This window comes from Dendrobates tinctorius, unplaced genomic scaffold, assembly GCF_039654945.1.
Source record: "Dendrobates tinctorius isolate UK_male_01 unplaced genomic scaffold, ASM3965494v1 ptg000315l, whole genome shotgun sequence".
Lineage (NCBI taxonomy): Eukaryota > Metazoa > Chordata > Amphibia > Anura > Dendrobatidae > Dendrobates > Dendrobates tinctorius.
The window spans coordinates 4753445-4777191 of NW_027361982.1; the positions used below are offsets into that span (position 1 = coordinate 4753445).

The 23747-nt window shown below is 47.6% G+C and overlaps 1 protein-coding gene across 1 annotated transcript; it reads right to left on the bottom strand.

The window, feature by feature from the left end:
- Positions 1-1541: 1541 nt before the first annotated feature.
- On the bottom strand, positions 1542-23257 carry SH3BP5L (SH3 binding domain protein 5 like). The gene is made up of 7 exons (XM_073561301.1): positions 23046-23257; positions 12215-12435; positions 11509-11571; positions 11295-11423; positions 10777-10938; positions 6861-7034; positions 1542-2303 (listed from the first exon to the last, which is right to left on the bottom strand). The coding sequence occupies exons 2-7, from the start codon at positions 12398-12400 to the stop codon at positions 1890-1892; spliced, it is 1128 nt and encodes a 375-aa protein (XP_073417402.1). The 5' UTR covers positions 12401-12435; positions 23046-23257; the 3' UTR covers positions 1542-1889.
- Positions 23258-23747: the final 490 nt, after the last annotated feature.

Consider the following 23747-nt stretch of genomic DNA (forward strand, 5'->3'; position numbering starts at 1 on the left):
CAGAATCCCATAGGAATGCATGGGATGCTTATTTTTCGCGTTTTCGCGGCAAAATCGCGCGGTTAAAACCGCCGCAGAAACGCGAAAAAAACGCCACGTGTGAACTCAGCCTTAGTGGGGGCTAGAGGCACCTATGAGGCTGTCAAACTCAGGCCCGGAGACCCAGCGCTGGCCGGAGCATTACGGTCCAGACAGCAAAATACCGATGTGTGAAACCAGCCTTATTAGAACAATGCTTCTTTCCCCACATATCAGACACTTCCCTTCCCCAACTGCCCTCTGAACTCATCATTCATTTTTAAAAACTGCTGAAATCCATCTTAATCCAGACAAGTTGGACATGTCACTGAGGGTTCAGATTACAGCTGCCTACTGAAATTGATAGAGAAGGGTGTAGCAAAGTGAAATACTGTGAATTTGTTTTAAATTCATGTGCGCTGATTTCACAGCTACACTGATCAGTAATTATGTATAATGTCCTCCATACTGCTTAATTCTAGTGTTTTATTTCAGCCCAGTGCTGGATTCACAGCTACACTGATCAGTAATGATGAATAATTCGTTCCATACTCCTGCATTATAGTGTTTAATCTCAACCCAGTGCTGGATTCACAGCTACACTGATCAGTAATGATGTATAATGTCCGATATGCTGCTGCTTATGAACACCTGGAGACAGGAAAGCAGGAATTTCTCAGTGCACCTTTCCAAATGCTTTTTTTTAACATTTCTATAATTGACAATCCTGGCCTTACAGGAGCCAATGAAGGGCAGAGAGAAACAGAAAACAAGTAGATAAGAAGGTACACTGAACTACCTGTCATGCGCTAAGTGCCTGTGCTTAGTTTGCACAGTCCTTGTGTGCTGGCTACTTTCAGAAGTCCCATAGAGTGGATGTCGTGTAGGTCGAGTATGCGCACATCTGGGCTGGAGAGGACAGTTCTTGGGTGCCAGGGTGTCCTAACTTACTGGGTTAGGAATAAACCTTCAAACAATACCAATACAAGCCCAGTGGCATGCTCATTGTATGAAAGACACATCGTTCGCTGCACCGCACCTGCTGCCGGTGGACTCCATAATCCCTTTACTTCCTTGTGCCCATAAGCAGGGCTCAGATCTGGTGCATGTTTGGCACCACTGCTAAAATCCACACAAAAAAACAACACTCTCTTATTGAACCCCCCACCGCTATGCAGCGCTGCTGTCAGTGTTACCCACAGTTCTCGTTTCATCTACCAACAGAGTGCGTCACGTGACCACTGCAGCCAAGCAGTCACTTCTGATTGGCTGCTGTAGTCACCTGACAGGCCGAAGACAAGCAGGAGACATCAGTAGCTGTAAGGAGCAGCAGAGGGGGTCCATTACGGGAGTACATCTATTTTAGCACCCTCATGGGCCCATGGTTAGTAGTAGAGGATAACCCATTTAACCTGAGGCTTTCTCACCTCAGTCAGTATGATAAGAATTTATTAGGTGTCGCACTGTTACCCCACATCTGCCGCGGTCACACGACGAGTTCAGAGGTCTCAGAACTCCACAGAGACACCACAACGTATTTATTGAGAGTGACATAGCGCTGCATCAAACAGAGACAGTTCTCATAGCAGCGAGATGCATCCTCCTCCGCGTGGCCATCCATGTCCTCAACACTGAACAAACGTCCTCCTGTTCCGGCTACAAACACTTCCCTACTCCTAGAAGCTTTCTGCTGGAAAATGTCAATGGATTAGATTCAGGTTTGTGGCTTCTCCTCCCGGTTATTTGTGTTACTCCCTTTCTCCACCATAACGTCATATGATATATGAAGACCCCCATCTTTTCTAGCCTCGTTGCCCTCCACTAGTGTAACAGAACAAATCCCAGCCCCCTCCCTCAGCCCAGCCCCCGGATCACAGACTGACGCTCCTGTTATGTCTGAACAGCCCTGCGCTAGCTCTTCCCCCTCCTCGCTCCCGGCCACTGCTGCTATCGACTTCCTCTAGATCAGTGTCCCTCCCGTCCAAGCTGGTCACGTCGCTCAAACCTCTCAAGTGCTCCACAGAATCGCTTTTCTGCAAGTCGGACGCGATGGTCTGCAGACTGAGGAGGGAGACAGTGTCTGCCGGTGGGCCCATTTCCCCTTCTATTATAGAGGTGGGGGCTTCGGCTCCGAGAGGTGGGGCACGAAGTGTTAATAGAGGACCGTGTGTGCGTCGGGCATGGATCTCCTCACTGATCAGCTCCAAATTACGCAGAGTCCCGGAATAACGCAGCTTTGCCTGGGACACCTTGACTTCCAGAGAAGTGACCCGAGCCTTATGTTCCTGCAAAACAATGGTAAAGATCGGGATTAAAGGGGAATCCCACCTGCAAAATGCATATGCACTGGACAGGCATCTGTTAGATGTATGGGGGTCCCATGGCTAGTGCTAATCACCAGAATGAGGGACTGAATGTACAGAGGTCCCGGTGCAGGCACGACCAGCAGCTCCATTCACCCACAGAAGAGCTGGAAATGGTGGGGGTCTTGCTGGCCGGACCCCGATTCAATGCTTATAGATGTGATCATTTATTGGACACCCCTGTAACAATAATGTAAGTATCCAGTCCTGACCTAGTCTTGCTCATACAGCTACGGTCTGTGATAGCGCGGGAGCTTCCAATATCATATATGTACTCCGATCCTCTCCATAGCGCCAGGACATACCATCACTTTATGGTCTCTGGGGGTCCGAGCTCTTAACACTCTGTTAACACTCCCCCCACCGATCCTGAAAATGAAGAGTTGTTCCCCCTTCTGAATAGCACAGGAGAAGCTATGCAAACAGCGAAGGACCCAAAACCTCAGACAGCCCATCATTCGCCACAAATATACTGTGTTCCAAATTATTATGCAAAAAGAGTTTAGGAGTGATAAGGTTAGAATTTTTTTGTTTGTCATTTACACTCATTGATGGTGATGTGTGTCAGGGCTCTTTATATCACTGAAAGCAATTGCAGATACCTGTGCAAATTAGTTTGGCAGATGTGTCCAAATAAAGGCAAGACTACTTAAGAAGGCTGTTCCACATTATTAAGCAGCCTACATTTTTTGCCAAAATGGGAAAGAAAAAGGATGTGTCGGCTGCTGAGAAGCAACAAATTGTGGAGTATTTAGGTCAAGGCATGACTAAAATCAACATTGCCAAGACACTTCATCGTGATCATTGCACAATCAAGAAGTATGTAGCTGATTCCCAGCACACACGTGCATGCTGATAAGGAAAAATTGAGGACTCTTTCCAACAGGCAATTGCGTCAGGTTAAAAGAGCAGCTGCAAAAATGCCTGGTCATAGCAGCAGACAAGATTTTGAAGCTGCTGGTGCCTCCAACTTCCCCCGAACAACAAGATGCAGGGTCCTTCAGAGGTTTGCAGCTGTGCGTAAGCCATCCTGTCGACCACCTCTATCCACTGCACACAAGCAGAAACGGCTCCAGTGGGCCAAACGATACATGAAGACTGACTTCCAAACTGTTTTGTTCACCGATGAGTGCCGTGCAACGCTCGATGGTCCAGATGGATGGAGTGGAGGATGGCTGGTTGATGGACACCCCATGAAAACACGGCTAAGAAGCCAACAAGGAGGAGGTGGAGTAATGTTTTGGGCTGGAATCATGGGGAGAGAGATTGTCGGCCCCTTTAGGATCCCTGAAGGGGTAAAGATGAACTCCATAATCTATGTGGAGTTTCTAAAACAGCACTTCCTGCCATGGTTCAAGAGGAAGAACCGTGCTTTCCGCAGCAAGATCATTTTCATGGACGATAATGCACCATCTCATGCTGCAAATAACACATCTGCATCTCTGGCTGCTATGGGCATAAAAGAGGAGAAACTTATGGTGTGGCCACCATCTTCCCCTGACCTCAACCCCATTGAGAACCTCTGGAGCATCATCAAAAGGAGTGTCTATGATGGCGGGAGGCAGTTCACATCTAAGCAACAGCTCTGGAAGGGTATTCTGTCCACATGCAAAACAATTGAAGCACAAACCATCCAAAAACTGACAAATTCAATGGATGAGAGAGTTCAGAAGCTTCTTTCCAACAAGGGGTCCTATGTGCAAATGTAACATCACCTAGAATAAAGTTTTGACTTGAAAACTGTTTGATTTCATTTTGTAATAAGCTGATAATGCTTATAATTTCACAATTGACCATTTTTTTGTTCAAAATAAAAAGGTTGAAAACTCTGCTGTGCATAATAATTTCAATAAGGAATAAATTCTTGGACTTTAAGTGCGCTGCCAGACAGATTCAATAACCACACAAGGTTAAAAAAGTTAACCCTTTAATCCCTACGCGTTTCGAAGCATAACGCTTCTTCTTCAGGGGTTGATACCAAGAAGAAGAAGCGTTATGCTTCGAAACGCGTAGGGATTAAAGGGTTAACTTTTTTAACCTTGTGTGGTTATTGAATCTGTCTGGCAGCGCACTTAAAGTCCAAGAATTTATTCCTTATTGAACTGTGGTGCGGTTCCGGTGTGGACCGTTGGACGTGCAGCAGGCTGACTTACTATGCAGGCTTTACTTTCTCTTTGAGAAGGTGAGTATAATACTTTCAGTATTTGTACATTTTACCCGGATAAGACCCTATTGCGCTTTTGTTTCAACCCTTTAGTGAATATAATTTGTGCATAATAATTTGGAACATGCATTTTGAGTGTTTCTTATTTTTAAAAATATACTGTTTTCATAGGCAGTTTGTTCAAAAACATTGCAATTATACTAGAATATTAGATGACTGGAAAATAACAATTACTGCAATTCATATAGGTAATTTAGAGAAAATATGAGGAAATATTTGTTGCATAATAATTTGGAACACAGTGTATGTATTTTTTTTTATACCTGGTGAAAACGCCGCTGTTCTCTTGAATCAGGAGATGTCTTTCTTTTTTCCCCGAGCCTCTCTGATCCTGAAGGCCCCGTCTCACTAAGCGATCTCAGTAGCGAGATCGCTGCTGAGTCACAACTTTTGTGACGTAACAGCGATCTCACCAGCGAGATCGCTGTGTGTGACAGCGATCAGCGAGCGGCCCCCCTGCCGGTATCGCTGATCGCTGGAAGAAATCTCTGGACATTTCTTTGGTCGCTGGTCTCCCGCTGGCCAGCACGCATTGCTGTGTGTGACAGGCCGGAGACCAGCGATCAGGTGTAAAAAATAATTAAAAAAATAAAAAATATAGTTATTCTCACCTTCCGACGTCCTGTTCAGCCATCACGCCTCTCTCCACGCTCCGGTCCCAGTGATCCTTTGCACGAATGACCGCGAGACTTTGTTATCCCGCGAGACTGTGACATCTCGCGGTCATTCGTGCAAAGGATCACTGGGACCGGAGCGTGGAGAGAGGCGGGATGGCTGAACAGGACGTCGGAAGGTGAGAATAACTATATTTTTTATTTTGATTCTATTTTTTACAGGATGGCCAGCGATGCCGGGCGCTCGGCATCGCTGTGCTGATCGCTGGTGAAGCTGTCTGTGTGACAGCTCACCAGCGATCACATAGCGATTTACCAGCGATCCTGACACCTTGATATCGGTGTCAGGATCGCTGGTAAGTCGCTTAGTGTGACGGGGCCTTGAGATATGGCTTCCTTTCCCCTGTAGGTAAATCTAGCTTTGTTACTAAGTGGGTGTGGCCATCAACTTGTCAGTGGAATCTTTTTAAAAGACCACTCCCACTTGTCTAACAAGACTACATTTATATACAGGGAAAGAAGAGGCCATATCTCAGGAACGTAAATGAGCAGAAAGAAAAGAAACACAGTGCCGGATTCAGGAGACCAGTGGCATTTACCCCAGGTAAAAACATGATATATTTATAGCAAGTGCCAGGACTGCTATAAACCATCGCTGTGTCCCCTTTATTTTCAGGATCTTTGGGAGTAAGGCCCCCAACGATTATAAAGTGCAAGCGCAGCCTATATATAATGCAAATGACCCCATGTCTGTAGTCACTTCAGCTTCTGAATGAAGATCGGTCACTGACAGCATACAGGGATCCGAACACCAGAGTTATATCAGAAAGCTGCAGAACTTTTCTTACTACAGCACTTCAGCTCTGATAACATAAGCCTAGAGCAGCCCTTTAATAACTGTACAAGATAACGAGGCCTGGTACCGCTCTGGTAACAGACAGCACATCCAACTCGCACCTCGCAGAGACGTGATCGGCACCAGAAGTATACTGCTCTGTGGTTATGGAGGCGAGGCACGCTCTCATCCTCACTGACGAGCATCGTGCTGCATCTCTGCCAGCCATACAAACCCACATCACCCACGAGACCTTGCCGATCCGCTCTACTTATCTGCCTCCTCTGTGCCGGAGCCCATACACAAGACTGGGGGAGGAGCTGGATTATAGGGAAACAGAAATGTGATGCCGACCTCAGCCGGGTGTGCAGAAGCGAGATTAACCTGCAGATTTAGGGTCATGCTTTATGAATGGGTGGGACGTTAGAGCTGCACTGTGTCCACAACCTTACTATACACCGACCTCATCTCATGTGGCACTGAGTGAGAATCTGCAGCTGCATCCCCCTCCTCCCTCTCTATATCTGTTTTTCCACTAGATAGATTTTCCATGATTTATCCTTTTTCCTGCGGGGCTAACTCTCGCTTGCACAGACCCTCAAGAAGCATCTGTGCTTGATGTCAGCAAATGGAGATTGGTGAGTCTAAACATCAGTCCTGATTACATCTAGCTAACACAGCTGCATGGCTCATTACTAGATAGTGTCCTGATACACTGTAACAAACCATGCAGCTGTGGCAGCATCACACTCATAAAACGCAGCAATGGACTTTACATTAAAACATTTTTTGAAGGCATCTCTCACCTCTAACACAGTATTAAACTGCGCCTTCAGTTCAAAGTATGTACGACTCTTGATGATGACGCGTTTCAAGCTTTTCTGCAACGTCTGAACTTTGGCTTCAGCTTCGTGACACTGACGCGTGACTCTCTGGTGCTCGTACTCACTGCGCAGCCGCTCCTCCTCGGCCTCGTTCACCTGTTACCAGAGGACAATTGGTAAGTGACAAAACGGGAAGTTGACAATCTACAAAACTAACAAAAGTTCAGTTTGGTGGCTCATCCTTTGGTTACAATGATCTCAAAGTTGTGCGCCCAAAGGTTTAGCATACTCATGAGCCATCGACTAAGAGATCCCCCATCCTATTATATGGCACAGCCGAATCCAGGCCATCAATCACATGCCATGTAAGCTATACTCCCTCAGCATGCCAACCATGGCAGCCCCGGCCACATATCATAACACTGCGCACAAACACGGTACAACAAATGTAATGTGCACAGCAAAAATAACATTTCACTTTGTATCCGTTTTCCTTGAGATTTCTCTTTTTCTTTCTACTTTTCAGACCCATCTTCTCTGAGATTACTGCTTGTGGGGCGGTATGCTCATAACTCAGTGGACTTATCAAGTGAGGATCCAGGGTCAGTGATAAGTTAGTGTTTCAAAACGAGAAACCAGCTCACCTGATGCGGCTTGTGGTGTGGGGAAGCATGGAGCACGTGTAGTTGCACACTGATAAGATCAAAGTGAAAAGGAGGATTCTTCCAGCTTCCAAATAGTCCAAAAAGAGTAATTTATTGCTTGCATGTAAAAACTAGACTTGTAAAGGCAAGTTCACATGACCAAATAGCAGCGTACAGCAGCTACGCGTTTTTTAAACACACTGGGTGTTCTTTGTCAATGCTTGCCTTTACAAATCTGGTTTTTACATGCAAGCAATAAACTACTCTTTTTGGACTATTTGGAAGCTGGAACAATCCTTCTTTTTTCACTTTGATAAGTTAGTGTTGCCTGTGGAGCTGTAGACTAATAGCTCATTGAGCTTTCCCTCTGGAACCGCAGGCTCAGATATCAGTGGATACTTCCTGTGGAGCAGCAGGTTCAGAGCTTAGTGGGCCTTCCCTCTGGAGCCACAGGCTCAGAGATCAATGTGTGTTTCCTGTGGATTGGTAGCCTTAGGCTGGGTTCATATTGCGTTTGGGGGTGCGTTTAACGCATCCGTTACATAGCAGCATTAATGCTAAGTAACGGATACGTTAACGCACTCAGACTGCTATAGACGAGCGAATCGCTAACGCATGTCATAATCCGCATGCGTTAGCGATGTGCCGTCATTCTGTGACGGACCCTCGGACGATGTCTGCAGCGTCTGAGGGTCCATCATTGCTAGCACAGATGAAGCATTTGCACTAGCGTGATTACATAACGCGATCCAAATAAAAGCAGTTGCGCTAGCGCAGTTCGTTTACCGCATACGTTGAACGGACTGCCCTAACGCAATCTGAACCTGGCCTTAGAGCTCAGCGAGTGTTCCTTGAGGGGCCATAGGCTTAGAGCTCAGTGAGTGTTCCCTGTGAGGCCACAAGGTGAGAGCTCAGTGGGCGTCACTTGAGGAGCTGCAGGTTGAGAGCGAAGTGGGCTTTATCTCAGGAGCTGCAAGCTGAGAGCCCAGTAGGAATCACCTGAGGAGCTGCAAACAGAGCTCAGTTGGCATCACCCAAGGAGCCACAGGCTGAGAGCTCAGTAGACATCACCCGAAGAGCTGCAAGCAGAGAGCTCAGTGGGCTTCATCTCAGGAGCTGCAAGTTGAGCGCTCAGAAGACATCACCCCAGCAGATGCAAGCTGAGAGCCCAGTGTGCATTACCTGAAGAGCTGCAGGCTGAGAGCTCAATGGTCATCACAAGGGGAACTGAAAGCTGAGAGCTCAGTGGGAATCACCTGTGGAGCGGAAGGCTGAGAGGTTAGATGTCGCTGTGGAGCTGCAGTCTAAGGGTACCGTTACACCTAGCGATGCACCAGCGATCCCGACCAGCGATATGACGCAGTCAGGATCGCTGGTGCATCGCTAGGTGGTCGCTAGTGAGCTGCCACTCAGGCAGATCTTACAGCGACATCGCTGGGGACGGGGATCGTTACTTACCTGTCAGACGTGGTGATCCTGCGTCCTCCCGCCCGGCTGCACGCCTCGCTCGTCGTCACAGCAGGAAGCGCCGCAGGAAGTGGCCGACGAGGAATGGTCCAGCAGCTTCTCGCGCGATCAGCGATAACCAGCGGGGGAGCCGGTCGGAGGTAAGTATCACATGCAGCGATATCGCTAGCAATATCGCTGCAACGTCACAAAATCGGTGACTTTACAGCGATATTGCTAGCGATATCGCAGTGTTTAACATGGGCTTAAGGGCTCAGTGGGCCTCTCTGTGTATTTGTAGGCTTAAAGGATGAGCTTTGTGGAAATGCAGACAGAAACCAATTGGCGTCCACTGTGGAGCTGCCGGCCCAGAGTCTACTAGGCAATCTATGTAAAACTGCAGGATCAAAGAACCGAGGGCTTTACCCATGGAGGTGCACACTCAGCTTTCAGTGGCGTTCCAGTGGTTGTTCCCTACAGGCAAGGCCTGGCATACAGAAGTCTGTATAAAACTTGGATACACAGAACATTAGAATATAGTTAATGTAAACTATTAAAGAAATTTAAATAAAATTTTTTTTTTTATTTGCGCTTAGAGTAAAATCTGTATGTATAGTGAACTCCACCAAGGAGAAAAATATATAAAGGAGAAAAATATATATAAAGGAGGAGCTGCAGACAAGGCAAGGGAACGTTAGAAATCAAGAACCGCCCCCTTGGCTAATTCACATGAAGTATTGACGCGTTCGAGAATATGCTCAGATCTGGATGCATATACAGTGTATAAAAGTTAACACATAAAATAGATAAAAAATTACCTTACACTTTGCAGCTTTGTAGTGGAGTGCTTCCCAGCACAGGTCCTGTGGAGGAGGAATTATGATCAAGAAGTAGCGATGTCACGTATGTAATCCATGAATATAGAGGCCAATTTCCAAAAAGGAGAAAGAAAATGTTGATACTGAAGGTAGTGGACGCTGTCCTGGCCGGAGATAGACGTCCCGTTTGCAGTGCGACTACCCTGGCTAGTGAGCGGTAACGTCGCACGCAGACTGTAGCCGGCAAGGTGCACAGGACCTTGCGTGACGTCACGGTCATGGAGATGGAGAGCGAAGAAGCTCAAAAAACCATCCAACGCGTTTCAGAATCGGGCGGATTCCTTCTTCAGGGAACGCGTTGGATGGTTTTTTGAGCTTCTTCGCTCTCATAATTCCTCCTCCACAGGACCTGTGCTGGGAAGCACTCCACTACAAAGTCTAAGGTAATTTTTTAGAATTCTCTGGACTGATTTTTTAACTATTTTATGTGTTAACTTTTATACACTGTATATGCATCCAGATCTGAGCATATTCTCGCACTCATCAATACTTCATGTGAATTAGCCAAGGGAGCGGTTCTTGATTTCTAACGTTCCCTTGCCTTGTCTGCAGCTCCTCCTTTATATATATTTTTCTCCTTTATATATTTTTCTCCTTGGTAGAGTTCACTATACATACAGATTTTACTCTAAGCGCAAATAAAAAATTTTTTTATCTGGACTAATTTGGTGGTATTGTCCTAATATTTTGCTGCTGAGTAGTCTGTCAGTGCTAGCGCCGTAGGTCAATTGATTTATTATTAAAGAAATTTGTTTTATTAGTTGCAAAGGTTACCATAACCTATAAGGGACCTTAGATGAGCGCGATCACTGCAGTTTTGACTCTAAAAGTAAAATTTGGGTATCTTAATTCATTACTTATAAAAAAGTAGGTAGAAATCACAGTGTCTGCCACTCTAAATAACCCTGGTGCGCCCTCCCCCGCTCTGACCTTGCAGGTTGCGTGGTTCAGCATTTCTTGCCATGTCGGGTCCAACCTGTTCTTGTCAGCAGTGACTCCTTGCTCGGCTACAAACACCATCTCGCGGGCCGCGGCGTGCATACTGACAGCCCTCTCGTACCGCAGAGCTGCGCTGTGCGTGTCCTGCTGAGCCTGAGACCAAAAATAAGTCAATGTTCGGTTATTCTCCAGTTTCTGGCCTTTTAACTTACCACATTACTGGCAAAAAGTGGAGGATTGTACGACATTCCACATTTATTGATGCCGGAATATAACAGTATTTTATAATAAATCGTGCTGAAAGTCGACATGCCTTCGTACAACTGAATCCACTCTATTGCTTTCTGTTAGCAGTCAGCACAGAGACTATTATACAAATATATACACGTGCATGGAGCAGACATTTCTGGGAACCGTGAATATTTAATTTCTCCTTCCGGTTAGCGGCTACGAATATAAATCTGAAGCTGAGCTGACTGTCCTCTCCACCGGAGCAGAGGGAACGCTACCTCCTTGGCCAGTCTCCGGGCTTCATAGTACGGTCTTGCTTTTTCGATGCAGGCTCCAAGCTGAGTAGCCAAAGAGTTCAAGCGCCTGGCAGACTCGGTCAGTATTCGGCGGTAGGCAGTGCGGGCATCCTGCAGGGGGCAGCATGCAAAATGTCAGTGCCGTGCAAGTCGACACCGCAATATAGATGGATGGATGGTGGACAGCGGCACTTACATCCAACTGTAGCTCCAGCTGGTTAATCTCCTCGCTCGCCTGGTTCAGACGCTCTAATTCTTCCTAAGGAACACAAGACGGAAAATCGGCTAAGGAGACAAAGAGACCGAGACGAGAGGAAGGGGGAGCGTCAGAGCAATGGTGAAAATGATAGCTGTCACAGCTGCACACGAGGGAGCAGACAGGGCTGTGCTGGGAGCAAAGAGTCACATGTGCTGGTGACCCCTAGGTAGTGGGACCCCGACAGATCAGATAAGGCATCTCTCCGAAGTACACCATAAATAGACTGGGAGAGGATTGGGCAGCCCTGAGCCAAATATTAGGACCAGCAATCAGTTCCCAATACCCGACCCCAACCCTCAGAGGGTAGAGCTGATGCTTCACGATCAAGGCAATACCCACTATCTATGCATATGTTTCGTGTCTCACACCCGTGCACCCAAGTGGCAGTATCCTCTGACTGCAGTAGCGGTAGCAGCATCCTCCGCTCGTAGTAGCGGTCACTGATTTATGTATCACAGATTATCGTCCTTCCCATCATCTTCCTTCAGCAAATGACAAATACAAGGATATCCAGGGAGAGAAGATTATGTAATTTTGATGTTGATGGCACTAGTACCCATTGCTCTGGGCATCAGTGGGTCCCAGACATGGGTGGGAAATTAATACTGTCCCCATTTATGGGAACATTGGGAAGTAAATATACCTGTATCCTGGGGTCCAGCTCCTCCTCCACTTCTCCCTCGTCTTTCTTCCCCTCGCTGGTGCTGTTGGCGGCTTTCTTGATGTCGGCTTCTCCATGTCCAGGCAGCTCCACATGGATGATCCTATCTCCCTCAGCACCAGGCGTGGGCAGCCTCTCCTCACAGGGGGGTCCTTGTGTGACCTCCATAACAGGCAGCTCAGCCGTGCATGGTACCGTGACAACTGCAAAACAGGAAAGGTACCAACCTGGTGGGTTGTAACCAAAACTGTAAAATGGTAGACATCTCCACCGCCAACATCTACATGGACCCCTCGCTCTTTCGCGGATCTAGCACACTGGTTTGACTGGTTATATACTTACCAGTACAGGCGGCTCCTAGTGACCCCCCTCCCCTATTTTTTTTTATTTTTACTCATTTATATAGCACAATCTAGGTTCCCTATCAGTATGTCTTTGGAATGTGGGACGAAACCGGAGAACCCGGAGGAAACTCCCGCAAATACAGGGAGAACATACAAACTCCTTGCAGATGTTGTCCTTGGTGGGATTTGCACCCAAGGCTGCAGTGCTAACCACTGAGCCACCGTGCCGCATTGTATACGGATGTCCTCCAGTACATGAGACTCCTAGTGATCCCCCCTCCACCATTGTATACAGATGTTCTCCAGTACAGGTGGCTCCTAGTGACTCCCTCCCCCATTGTATACGGATGTTCTCCAGTACAGACAGCTCATAGTGACCCCCTCCCCCACTGTATACAGATGTCCTCCAGTACAGACGGCTCCTAGTGACCTCCTCCCCAATTGTATATGGATGTCCTCCAGTACAGACAGCTCCTAGTGACCTCCTCCCCCATTGTATACGGATGTCCTCTAGTAGAGGCGGCTCCTAGTGACCTCCTCCCCCCATTGTATACGGATGTCCTCCAGTACAGGCGGCTCATAGTGACCCCCTCCCCCATTGTATACAGATGTTCTCCAGTACAGGTGGTTCCTAGTGACATCCTACCCCATTGTATATGGATGTCCTCCAGTACAGACAACTTCTAGTGACCTCCTCCCCCATTGTATACGGATGTCCTCCAGTACAGGCGGCTCATAGTGACCCCCTCCCCCATTGTATACAGATGTTCTCCAGTACAGGTGGTTCCTAGTGACATCCTACCCCATTGTATATGGATGTCCTCCAGTACAGACAACTTATAGTGACCTCCTCCCCCATTGTATACGGATGTCCTCCAGAACAGGCGGCTCCTAGTAACCTCCTCCCCCATTGTATACGGATGTCCTCCAGAACAGGCGGCTCCTAGTAACCTCCTCCACCATTGTATACGGATGTCCTCCAGAACAGGCGGCTCCTAGTAACCTCCTCCACCATTGTATACGGATGTCCTCCAGTACAGGGGGCTCCTAGTGACCTCCTCCCCCATTGTATACAGATGTCCTCCAGTACACGCAGCTCATAGTGACCTCCTCCCCCATTGTATACGGATATCCTCCAGTACAGGCGGCTCCTAGTGACCTCCTCCCCCATTGTATACGGATGTCCTGCAGTACAGGGGGCTCCTAGTGACCTCCTCCCCCATTCCTTATTGTATACGGATGTCTTCCAGTACATGCGGCTCCTAGTGATCCCCTCCCCCACAGTTACACATGGATTTATCCTCTATGCACACATAAAGCCAAAAACAGAAATCTACAGTTACAGGAGCAATGCACTGTGGGAGCGCACTTATAGTTAAACTAGAACGTATTGGGGGCACACCCCACTATTTGGGGGGCTCTCTCCATTGCTCTCTCCACACTACTCATCTTCATCAGGTCAACACCATGAATGGCTTCCAATAATCATGCAGCCTCATCAAGAGGTTATGTGAGGAATCACCAGCCGTCAGGAAGTGTCTGCGACCATCAGGGGTTTTCAGAGGCAGGGTCAGGGCACAACTCCATACAGTGCTGCGTCTATCCAATACTGTCCTAAGCCAGACTATTGCAGGAAGCACACGGTGACCGTCCATCATTGCTGTTAGACATGAAGGTCCATCAATTCTTGAAAATTGCTTGAACCTTGAAAGTATCCTCTAACGCAGTTATGACAACCATCAAGCACTATGATTAAACTGTCTCTCATAAGAACTGTTGCAGAAAAGAAAGACCAAGAATGACCTCTGATGCAGATGATAAGTTCATCAGAGTTTCCAGCATCAGACACCGCACATTCACTGCACCTCAGATAACGGCCCTCATGAATGATGCACAGACATCAAGTATCAGACACTTCTTAACATCAGCTGTCCAGAGGAGACTGCGAGAAGCCGCTAATGAGGACAGCAAACAAGAAGAGACTTGTATGGACCGAGCAACACGAGGATCGGACATCAGATCAGTGGAGATTTTTGGTAGCAACCAGCTTGTCTTTGTGAGATGCAGAAAAGGTCAACAGATAGTTCCTATGTGTCTTGTGCCACGTGAAGCATGGAGGGAGGTGTTATTGTGGGGGGCTCTGCTGGTGATGGTGGTGGGCCCTGCTGGTGATGATGCTGTGGGTGATTTATTCCAAATTCAAGGCACTTCCCCAGTAAATTGAACACAACGTTATGCAGCACCTGTCATCACATCGAGGGATCTGAAGAGTAACGTATTCTGCGCCGTCTCACCTGTTTTGCTCCTTCCTTATTTTGCAGCCTTTAGTCTGAATCTACAACGTGCACTTTCCTATAAAGCCACTGTATGAACAGGTGTCCACATAATTCACTTGTACTGTACAAGTGGGTCTCCACCTGTCACTACATACAGGGGGATCTCCATCCATCACTATATACAGGGGGGTCTCAAGCAGTCACTATATATAGTGTGGGGTCTCCGGCCGTCACTATATCCTGGGGGATCTCAAGGCGTCATTGTATACAGGGGGTCTCCAGCCGTCACTATATACTGGGGGGAGGTCTCCAGCAGTCGCTATATACTGGGGGTCTCCAGCGTCACTATATACTGGGGGATCTCCAGGCGTCATTGTATACAGGGGGTCTCCAGCCGTCACTATATACTGGGGGAGGTCTCCAGCAGTCGCTATATACTGGGGGTCTCCAGCAATCACTATATAGTGTGGAGTCTCTGGCCGTTACTATACAGATAGGTCCATATATATTTGGACAGTGACAACATTTTTCTAATTTTGGTTCTAGACATTACCACAATGAATTTTAAACAAAACAATTCAGATGCAGTTGAAGTTCAGAATTTCAGCTTTCATTTGAGAGTATCTACATTAAAATTAGATGAAGGGTTTAGGAGTTTCAGCTCCTTAACATATGCCACCCTGTTTTTAAAGGGACCAAAAGTAATTGGACAATTGACTCCAAGGCTATTTCATGGACAGGTGTGGGCAATCCCTTCGTTATGTCATTCTCAATTAAGCAGATAAAAGGCCTGGAGTTGATCTGAGGTGTGGTGCTTGCATTTGGAAGGTTTTGCTGTGAAGGAAACATGCGGTCAAAGGAGCTCTCCATGCAGGTGAAACAAGCCATCCTTAAGCTGCAAAAACAGAAAAAAACCCATCCGAGAAATTGCTACAACATTAGGAGTGGCAAAATCTACAGTTTGGTACATCCTGAGAAAGAAAGCAAGCACTGGTGAACTCATCAATGCAAAAAGTCCTGGGCGCCCACAGAAGACAACAGTGGTGGATGATCGCAGAATAATCTCCATGGTGAAGAGAAACCCCTTCACAACAGCCAACCAAGTGAACAACACTCTCCAGGAGGAAGGCGTATCAATATCCAAATCTACCATAAAGAGAAGACTGCATGAAAGTACATACAGAGGGTTCACTGCACGGTGCAAGCCACTCATAAGCATCAAGAATAAAAAGGCTAGACTGGATGCTAAAAAACATCTAAAAAAGCCAGCACAGTTCTGGAAGAACATTCTTTGGACAGATGAAACCAAGATCAACCTCTACCAGAATGATGGAAAGAGAAAAGTATGGCGAAGGCGTGGTACAGCTCATGACCAAAGCATACCACATCATCTGTAAATCACGGTGGAGGCAGTGTGATGGCTTGGGCATGCATGGCTGCCAGTGGCACTGGGTCACTAGTGTTTATTGATGATGTGACACAGGACAGAAGCAGCCGAATGAATTCTGAGGTATTCAGAGCCATACTGTGTGCTCATATCCAGCCAAACTGATTGGTCGTCGTTTCATACTACAGATGGACAATGACCCAAAACATAAAGCTAAAGCAACCCAGGAGTTTATTAAAGCAAAGAAGTGGAATATTCTTGAACGGCCAAGTCAGTCACCTGATCTCAACCCAATTGAGCATGAATATCACTTGTTAAAGACTAAACTTCAGACAGAAAGGCCCACAAACAAACAGCAACTGAAAACCACCGCAGTGAAGGCCTGGCAGAGCATCAAAAAGGAGGAAACACAGCGTCTGGTTGGTGATGTCCATGAGTTCAAGACTTCAGGCAGTCATTGCCAACAAAGGGTTTTCAACCAAGTACTAGAAATGAACATTTTATTTACAATTATTTAATCCGTCCAATTACTTTTGGTCCCTTTAAAAACAGGGTGGCACATGTTAAGGAGCTGAAACTCCTAAACCCTTCATCCAATTTTAATGTGGATACCCTCAAATGAAAGCTGAAAGTCTGAACTTCAACTGCATCTGAATTGTTTTGTTTAAAATTCATTGTGGTAATGTGTAGAACCAAAATTAGAAAAATGTTGTCTCTGTCCAAATATATATGAACCTAACTATACTGAAGGATGTCCATCCGTCACTATATACAGGGAGTCTCCAGCCGTAACTATATACTGGGGGATCTCCAGCCGTCAATATTTACAGGGGGTCTCCAGCAGTCACTATAAAGTGTGGGGTCTCCAGCCGTCACTATATACTGGGGGATCTCCAGATGTTACTATATACAGGGGGTCTCCAGCAGTCACTATATATTGGGGGAGGTCTCCGGCGGTAACTATATACTGTGGGGTCTCTGGCGGTCACTATATACTGGGGGATCTCCAGATGTTACTATATACAGGGGGTCTCCAGCAGTCACTATATATTGGGGGAGGTCTCCGGCGGTAACTATATACTGTGGGGTCTCTGGCGGTCACTATATACTGGGGGATCTCCAGATGTTACTATATACAGGGGGTCTCCAGCAGTCACTATATATTGGGGGAGGTCTCCGGCGGTAACTATATACTGTGGGGTCTCTGGCGGTCACTATATACTGGGGGATCTCCAGATGTTACTATATACAGGGGGTCTCCAGCAGTCACTATATATTGGGGGAGGTCTCCGGCGGTAACTATATACTGTGGGGTCTCTGGCGGTCACTATATACTGGGGGATCTCCAGATGTTACTATATACTGGGGGTCTCCAGCAGTCACTATATATTGGGGGAGGTCTCCGGCGGTAACTATATACTGTGGGGTCTCTGGCGGTCACTATATACTGGGGGATCTCCAGCCATCACTATATACTGGGGGATCTCCAGCTATCACTATATACTGGGGAGGGTCTCCAGCTATCACTATATACTGGGGAGGGTCTCCAGCCGTCACAATATACTGGGGGTCTCCGGCGGTCACAATATACAGGGAGGGTCTCCGGCGGTCACAATATACAGGGAGGGTCTCCAGCCGTCACTATATACTGGGGAGGGTCTCTGGCTATTATGGGAGTTTCCCATGGTCACTGTATTATTACAGTGACTATTACAGGGACCTCAGTCATCGCTGTATACGGGGGGTGGGGGTGGTTGCTATATACGGTGGTCTCTGGCTATTATGAAGGTTCTCCATAGTGGCAGTACACAGAGGGCTCTGGTTATTATGGGGGTCTCCAGCAATCGCTGTAGACAGGCGGTCTCGGTTCCTATATATGGGGGTCTCTGGCTATTATGAGGGTCTTCCGTAGTTGCAATATACAGGGGTCTCTGGTTATTGTGGGGGGTCTCCAGCGGTCACTATATACAGGGGGTCTCTGGTTATTATGGGGGTCTCCAGCAGTCACTATATACAGGGGGTCTCTGGTTGTTATGGGGGTCTCCAGAAGTCACTATATACAGGATCTCTGTTTATTATGGGGGTCTCCAGCAGTCACAATAGACATGGAGTCTCTGGTGATTATGGGGGTCTCCAGCAGTCACTATATACATGGGGTCTCTGGTTATTATGGGGGTCTCCAGCAGTCACTATATACAGGGGGTCTCTGGTTATTACGGGTCACCAGCAGTCACTATATACAGGGGGTCTCTGGTTATTATGGGGGTCTCCAGCAGTCACTAAATACAGGGGTCTCTGGTTATTATGGGGGTCTCCAGCAGTTACTATATACAGGGGGTCTCTGGTTATTATGGGGGTCTCCAGCAGTCACTATATACAGGGGGTCTCTGGTTATTATGGGGGTCTCCAGCAGTCACTATATACAGGGGTCTCTGGTTATTATGGGGGTATCCAGCAGTCACTATATACAGGGGTCTCTGGTTATTATGGGGGTCTCCAGCAGTCACTATATACAGGGGGTCTCTGGTTATTATGGGGGTCACCAACAGTCACTATATACAGGAGTCTCTGGTTATTATGGGGGTCTCCAGCAGTCACTATATACAGGGGTCTCTGGTTATTATGGGGGTCTCCAACAGTCACTATATACAGGGGTCTCTGGTTATTATGGGGGTCTCCAGCAATCGCTGTAGACAGGCGGTCTCGGTTCCTATATATGGGGGTCTCTGGCTATTATGAGGGTCTTCCGTAGTTGCAATATACAGGGGTCTCTGGTTATTGTGGGGGGTCTCCAGCGGTCACTATATACAGGGGGTCTCTGGTTATTATGGGGGTCTCCAGCAGTCACTATATACAGGGGTCTCTGGTTATTATGGGGGTCTCCAGCAGTCACTATATACAGGGGTCTCTGGTTATTGTGGGGGGTCTCCAGCGGTCACTATATACAGGGGGTCTCTGGTTATTATGGGGGTCTCCAGCAGTCACTATATACAAAGGTCTCTGGTTATTATGGGGTTCTCCAGCAATCACTATATACAGGGGTCTCTGGTTATTATGGGGGGTCTCCAACAGTCACTATATACAGGGGTCTCTTGTTATTATGGGGGTCTCCAGCAGTCACTATATACAGGGGTCTCTTGTTATTATGGGGTTCTCCAGCAGTCACTATATACAGGGGTCTCTGGTTATTATGAGGGTCTCCAGCAGTCACTATATACAGGGGTCTCTGGTTATTATGGGGGTCTCCAGCAGTCACTATATACAGGGGTCTCTGGTTATTATGGGGGTCTCCAGCAGTCACTATATACAGGGGTCTCTGGTTATTATGGGGTCCTCCAGCAGTCACTATATACAGGGGTCTCTGGTTATTATGGGGGTCTCCAGCAGTCACTATATACAGGGGTCTCTGGTTATTATGGGGGTCTCCAGCAGTCACTATATACAGGGGTCTCTGGTTATTATGGGGGTCTCCAGCAGTCACTATATACAGGGGTCTCTGGTTATTATGGGGGTCTCTAGCAGTCACTATATACAGGGGTCTCTGGTTATTATGGGGGTCTCCAGCAGTCACTATATACAGGGGTCTCTGGTTATTATGGGGGTCTCCAGCAGTCACTATATACAGGAGTCTCTGGTTATTATGGGGGTCTCCAGCAGTCACTATATACAGGGGGTCTCTGGTTATTATGGGGTTCTCCAGCAGTCACTATATACAGGGGTCTCTGGTTATTATGGGGGTCTCCAGCAGTCACTATATACAGGGGTCTCTGGTTATTATGGGGGTCTCCAGCAGTCACTATATACAGGAGTCTCTGGTTATTATGGGGGTCTCCAGCAGTCACTATATACAGGGGTCTCTGGTTATTATGGGGGTCTCCAGCAGTCACTATATACAGGGGTCTCTGGTTATTATGGGGGTCTCCAGCAGTCACTATATACAGGGGTCTCTGGTTATTATGGGGGTCTCCAGCAGTTACTATATACAGGGGTCTCTGGTTATTATGGGGGTCTCCAGCAGTCACTATATACAGGGGTCTCTGGTTATTATGGGGGTCTCCAGCAGTCACTATATACAGGAGTCTCTGGTTATTATGGGGGTCTCCAGCAGTCACTATATACAGGGGGTCTCTGGTTATTATGGGGTTCTCCAGCAGTCACTATATACAGGGGTCTCTGGTTATTATGGGGGTCTCCAGCAGTCACTATATACAGGGGTCTCTGGTTATTATGGGGGTCTCCAGCAGTCACTATATACAAAGGTCTATGGTTATTATGGGGGTCTCCAACAGTCACTATTTACAGGGGTCTCTGGTTATTATGGGGGTCTCCAGCAGTCACTATATACAGGGGTCTCTGGTTATTATGGGGGTCTCCAGCAGTCACTATATACAGGGGTCTCTAGCAGTCACTATATACAGGAGTCTCTGGTTATTATGGGGGTCTCCAGCAGTCACTATATACAGGGGGTCTCTGGTTATTATGGGGTTCTCCAGCAGTCACTATATACAGGGGTCTCTGGTTATTATGGGGGTCTCCAGCAGTCACTATATACAGGGGTCTCTGGTTATTATGGGGGTCTCCAGCAGTCACTATATACAGGGGGTCTCTGGTTATTATGGGGGTCTCCAGCAGTCACTATATACAGGGGTCTCTGGTTATTATGGGGGTCTCCAACAGTCACTATATACAGGGGTCTCTGGTTATTATGGGGGTCTCCAGCAGTCACTATATACAAAGGTCTATGGTTATTATGGGGGTCTCCAGCAGTCACTATATACAGGAGTCTCTGGTTATTATGGGGGTCTCCAGCAGTCACTATATACAGGGGTCTCTGGTTATTATGGGGGTCTCCAGCAGTCACTATATACAAAGGTCTATGGTTATTATGGGGGTCTCCAACAGTCACTATTTACAGGGGTCTCTGGTTATTATGGGGGTCTCCAGCAGTCACTATATACAGGGGTCTCTGGTTATTATGGGGGTCTCCAGCAGTCACTATATACAGGGGTCTCTAGCAGTCACTATATACAGGAGTCTCTGGTTATTATGGGGGTCTCCAGCAGTCACTATATACAGGGGGTCTCTGGTTATTATGGGGTTCTCCAGCAGTCACTATATACAGGGGTCTCTGGTTATTATGGGGGTCTCCAGCAGTCACTATATACAGGGGTCTCTGGTTATTATGGGGGTCTCCAGCAGTCACTATATACAGGGGGTCTCTGGTTATTATGGGGGTCTCCAGCAGTCACTATATACAGGGGTCTCTGGTTATTATGGGGGTCTCCAACAGTCACTATATACAGGGGTCTCTGGTTATTATGGGGGTCTCCAGCAGTCACTATATACAAAGGTCTATGGTTATTATGGGGGTCTCCAGCAGTCACTATATACAGGAGTCTCTGGTTATTATGGGGGTCTCCAGCAGTCACTATATACAGGGGTCTCTGGTTATTATGGGGGTCTCCAGCAGTCACTATATACAGGGGTCTCTGGTTATTATGGGGGTCTCCAGCAGTCACTATATACAGGGGTCTCTTGTTATTATGGGGTCTCCAACAGACACTATATACAGGGGTCTCTGGTTATTATGGGGGTCTCCAGCAGTCACTATATACAGGGGTCTCTTGTTATTATGGGGGTCTCCAACAGTCACTATATACAGGGGGTCTCTGGTTATTATGGGGGTCTCCAGCAGTCACTATATACAGAGGTCTCTTGTTATTATGGGGGTCTCCAGCAGTCACTATATACAGGGGTCTCTTGTTATTATGGGGGTCTCCAACAGTCACTATATACAGGGGTCTCTGGTTATTATGGGGGTCTCCAGCAGTCACTATATACAGGAGTCTCTGGTTATTATGGGGGTCTCCAGCAGTCACTATATACAGGGGTCTCTTGTTATTATGGGGGTCTCCAACAGTCACTATATACAGGGGTCTCTGGTTATTATGGGGGTCTCCAACAGTCACTATATACAGGGGTCTCTGGTTATTATGGGGGTCTCCAGCAGTCACTATATACAAAGGTCTATGGTTATTATGGGGGTCTCCAGCAGTCACTATATACAGGAGTCTCTGGTTATTATGGGGGTCTCCAGCAGTCACTATATACAGGGGTCTCTGGTTATTATGGGGGTCTCCAGCAGTCACTATATACAGGGGTCTCTGGTTATTATGGGGGTCTCCAGCAGTCACTATATACAGGGGTCTCTTGTTATTATGGGGTCTCCAACAGACACTATATACAGGGGTCTCTGGTTATTATGGGGGTCTCCAGCAGTCACTATATACAGGGGTCTCTTGTTATTATGGGGGTCTCCAACAGTCACTATATACAGGGGGTCTCTGGTTATTATGGGGGTCTCCAGCAGTCACTATATACAGAGGTCTCTTGTTATTATGGGGGTCTCCAGCAGTCACTATATACAGGGGTCTCTGGTTATTATGGGGGTCTCCAGCAGTCACTATATACAGGGGTCTCTGGTTACTATGGGAGTCTCCAGCAACCGCTGTAGACAGGGGGTCTCTGGTTATTATGGGGGTCTCCAACAGTCACTATATACAGGGGTCTCTGGTTATTATGGGGGTCTCCAGCAGTCACTATATACAGGAGTCTCTAGTTACTATGGGAGTCTCCAGCAACCGCTGTAGACAGGGGGTCTCGGTAATTCAGCCCCGGCTGTGACTGTAGCACAGGACCTGGCAATGCTGGGACGTGTAGTTCCCCGGCTCCTGCCTCACAGCTGATGCCCGCGGGCCTTGCCTGCCCTCTCTCCCTCCCGCAGTGACAGCCGGTCATACACCCACCTGCACCCGCTTCTTAGGCCATCCCAGGACAGAACCCGGCGGTGACGTCACAGAGTGATGGGTGACGTCACGCTACCCGAAGGTGCCGTGTTGAGCTTGCACCCAGTTGCCTGGGATCTAGGCGGCGTCCGATCACCCGGAACCGGAAGTGCGACTGGGGGTTCCTCCGTACGGCAAGATGGCGGAGCCCCGTGTGTGAGATCCGTACAGCGGAGGTCGCGACGCAGACACAGACCCCAGAGATGTAAAACGTGACGACCGCAGAGGAGAGCACGGAAGCAGCGGAACGGCGGCGTTAGGGCCTGTTAGCATAAACTTCCGCCGTGTTTCCTCCACCATCTGCGGCTTCTCTCAGTGAGAACTGCAACTCCCATAATGCCTCCTGTGATGCACAAAGAAGCTGTATCTAATCCTATGACACGTCTGCCGAGCCCTCTATCTAATCCTGTGACACGTGTGATGAGCCGTGTATCTAATCCTGTGACACGTGTGACGAGCCGTGTATCTAATCCTGTGACACGTGTGACGAGCCGTGTATCTAATCCTGTGACACGTGTGACGATCCCTGTATCTAATCCTGTGACACGTGTGACGCGCCGTGTATCTAATCCTGTGACACGTGTGACGATCCCTGTATCTAATCCTGTGACACGTGTGACGCGCCGTGTATCTAATCCTGTGACACGTGTGACGATCCCTGTA

Coding starts and splice junctions, on each gene's coding strand:
- SH3BP5L (XM_073561301.1), bottom strand. CDS start 12,400: ATGGAGGTCACACAAGGACCCCCCTGTGAGGAGAGGCTGCCCACGCCT. Junction 11,424..11,508: donor AGCTGGAGCTACAGTTGGAT/GTAAGTGCCGCT, acceptor TGCCCCCTGCAG/GATGCCCGCACTGCCTACCG. Junction 10,939..11,294: donor CCCGGAGACTGGCCAAGGAG/GTAGCGTTCCCT, acceptor TTTTGGTCTCAG/GCTCAGCAGGACACGCACAG.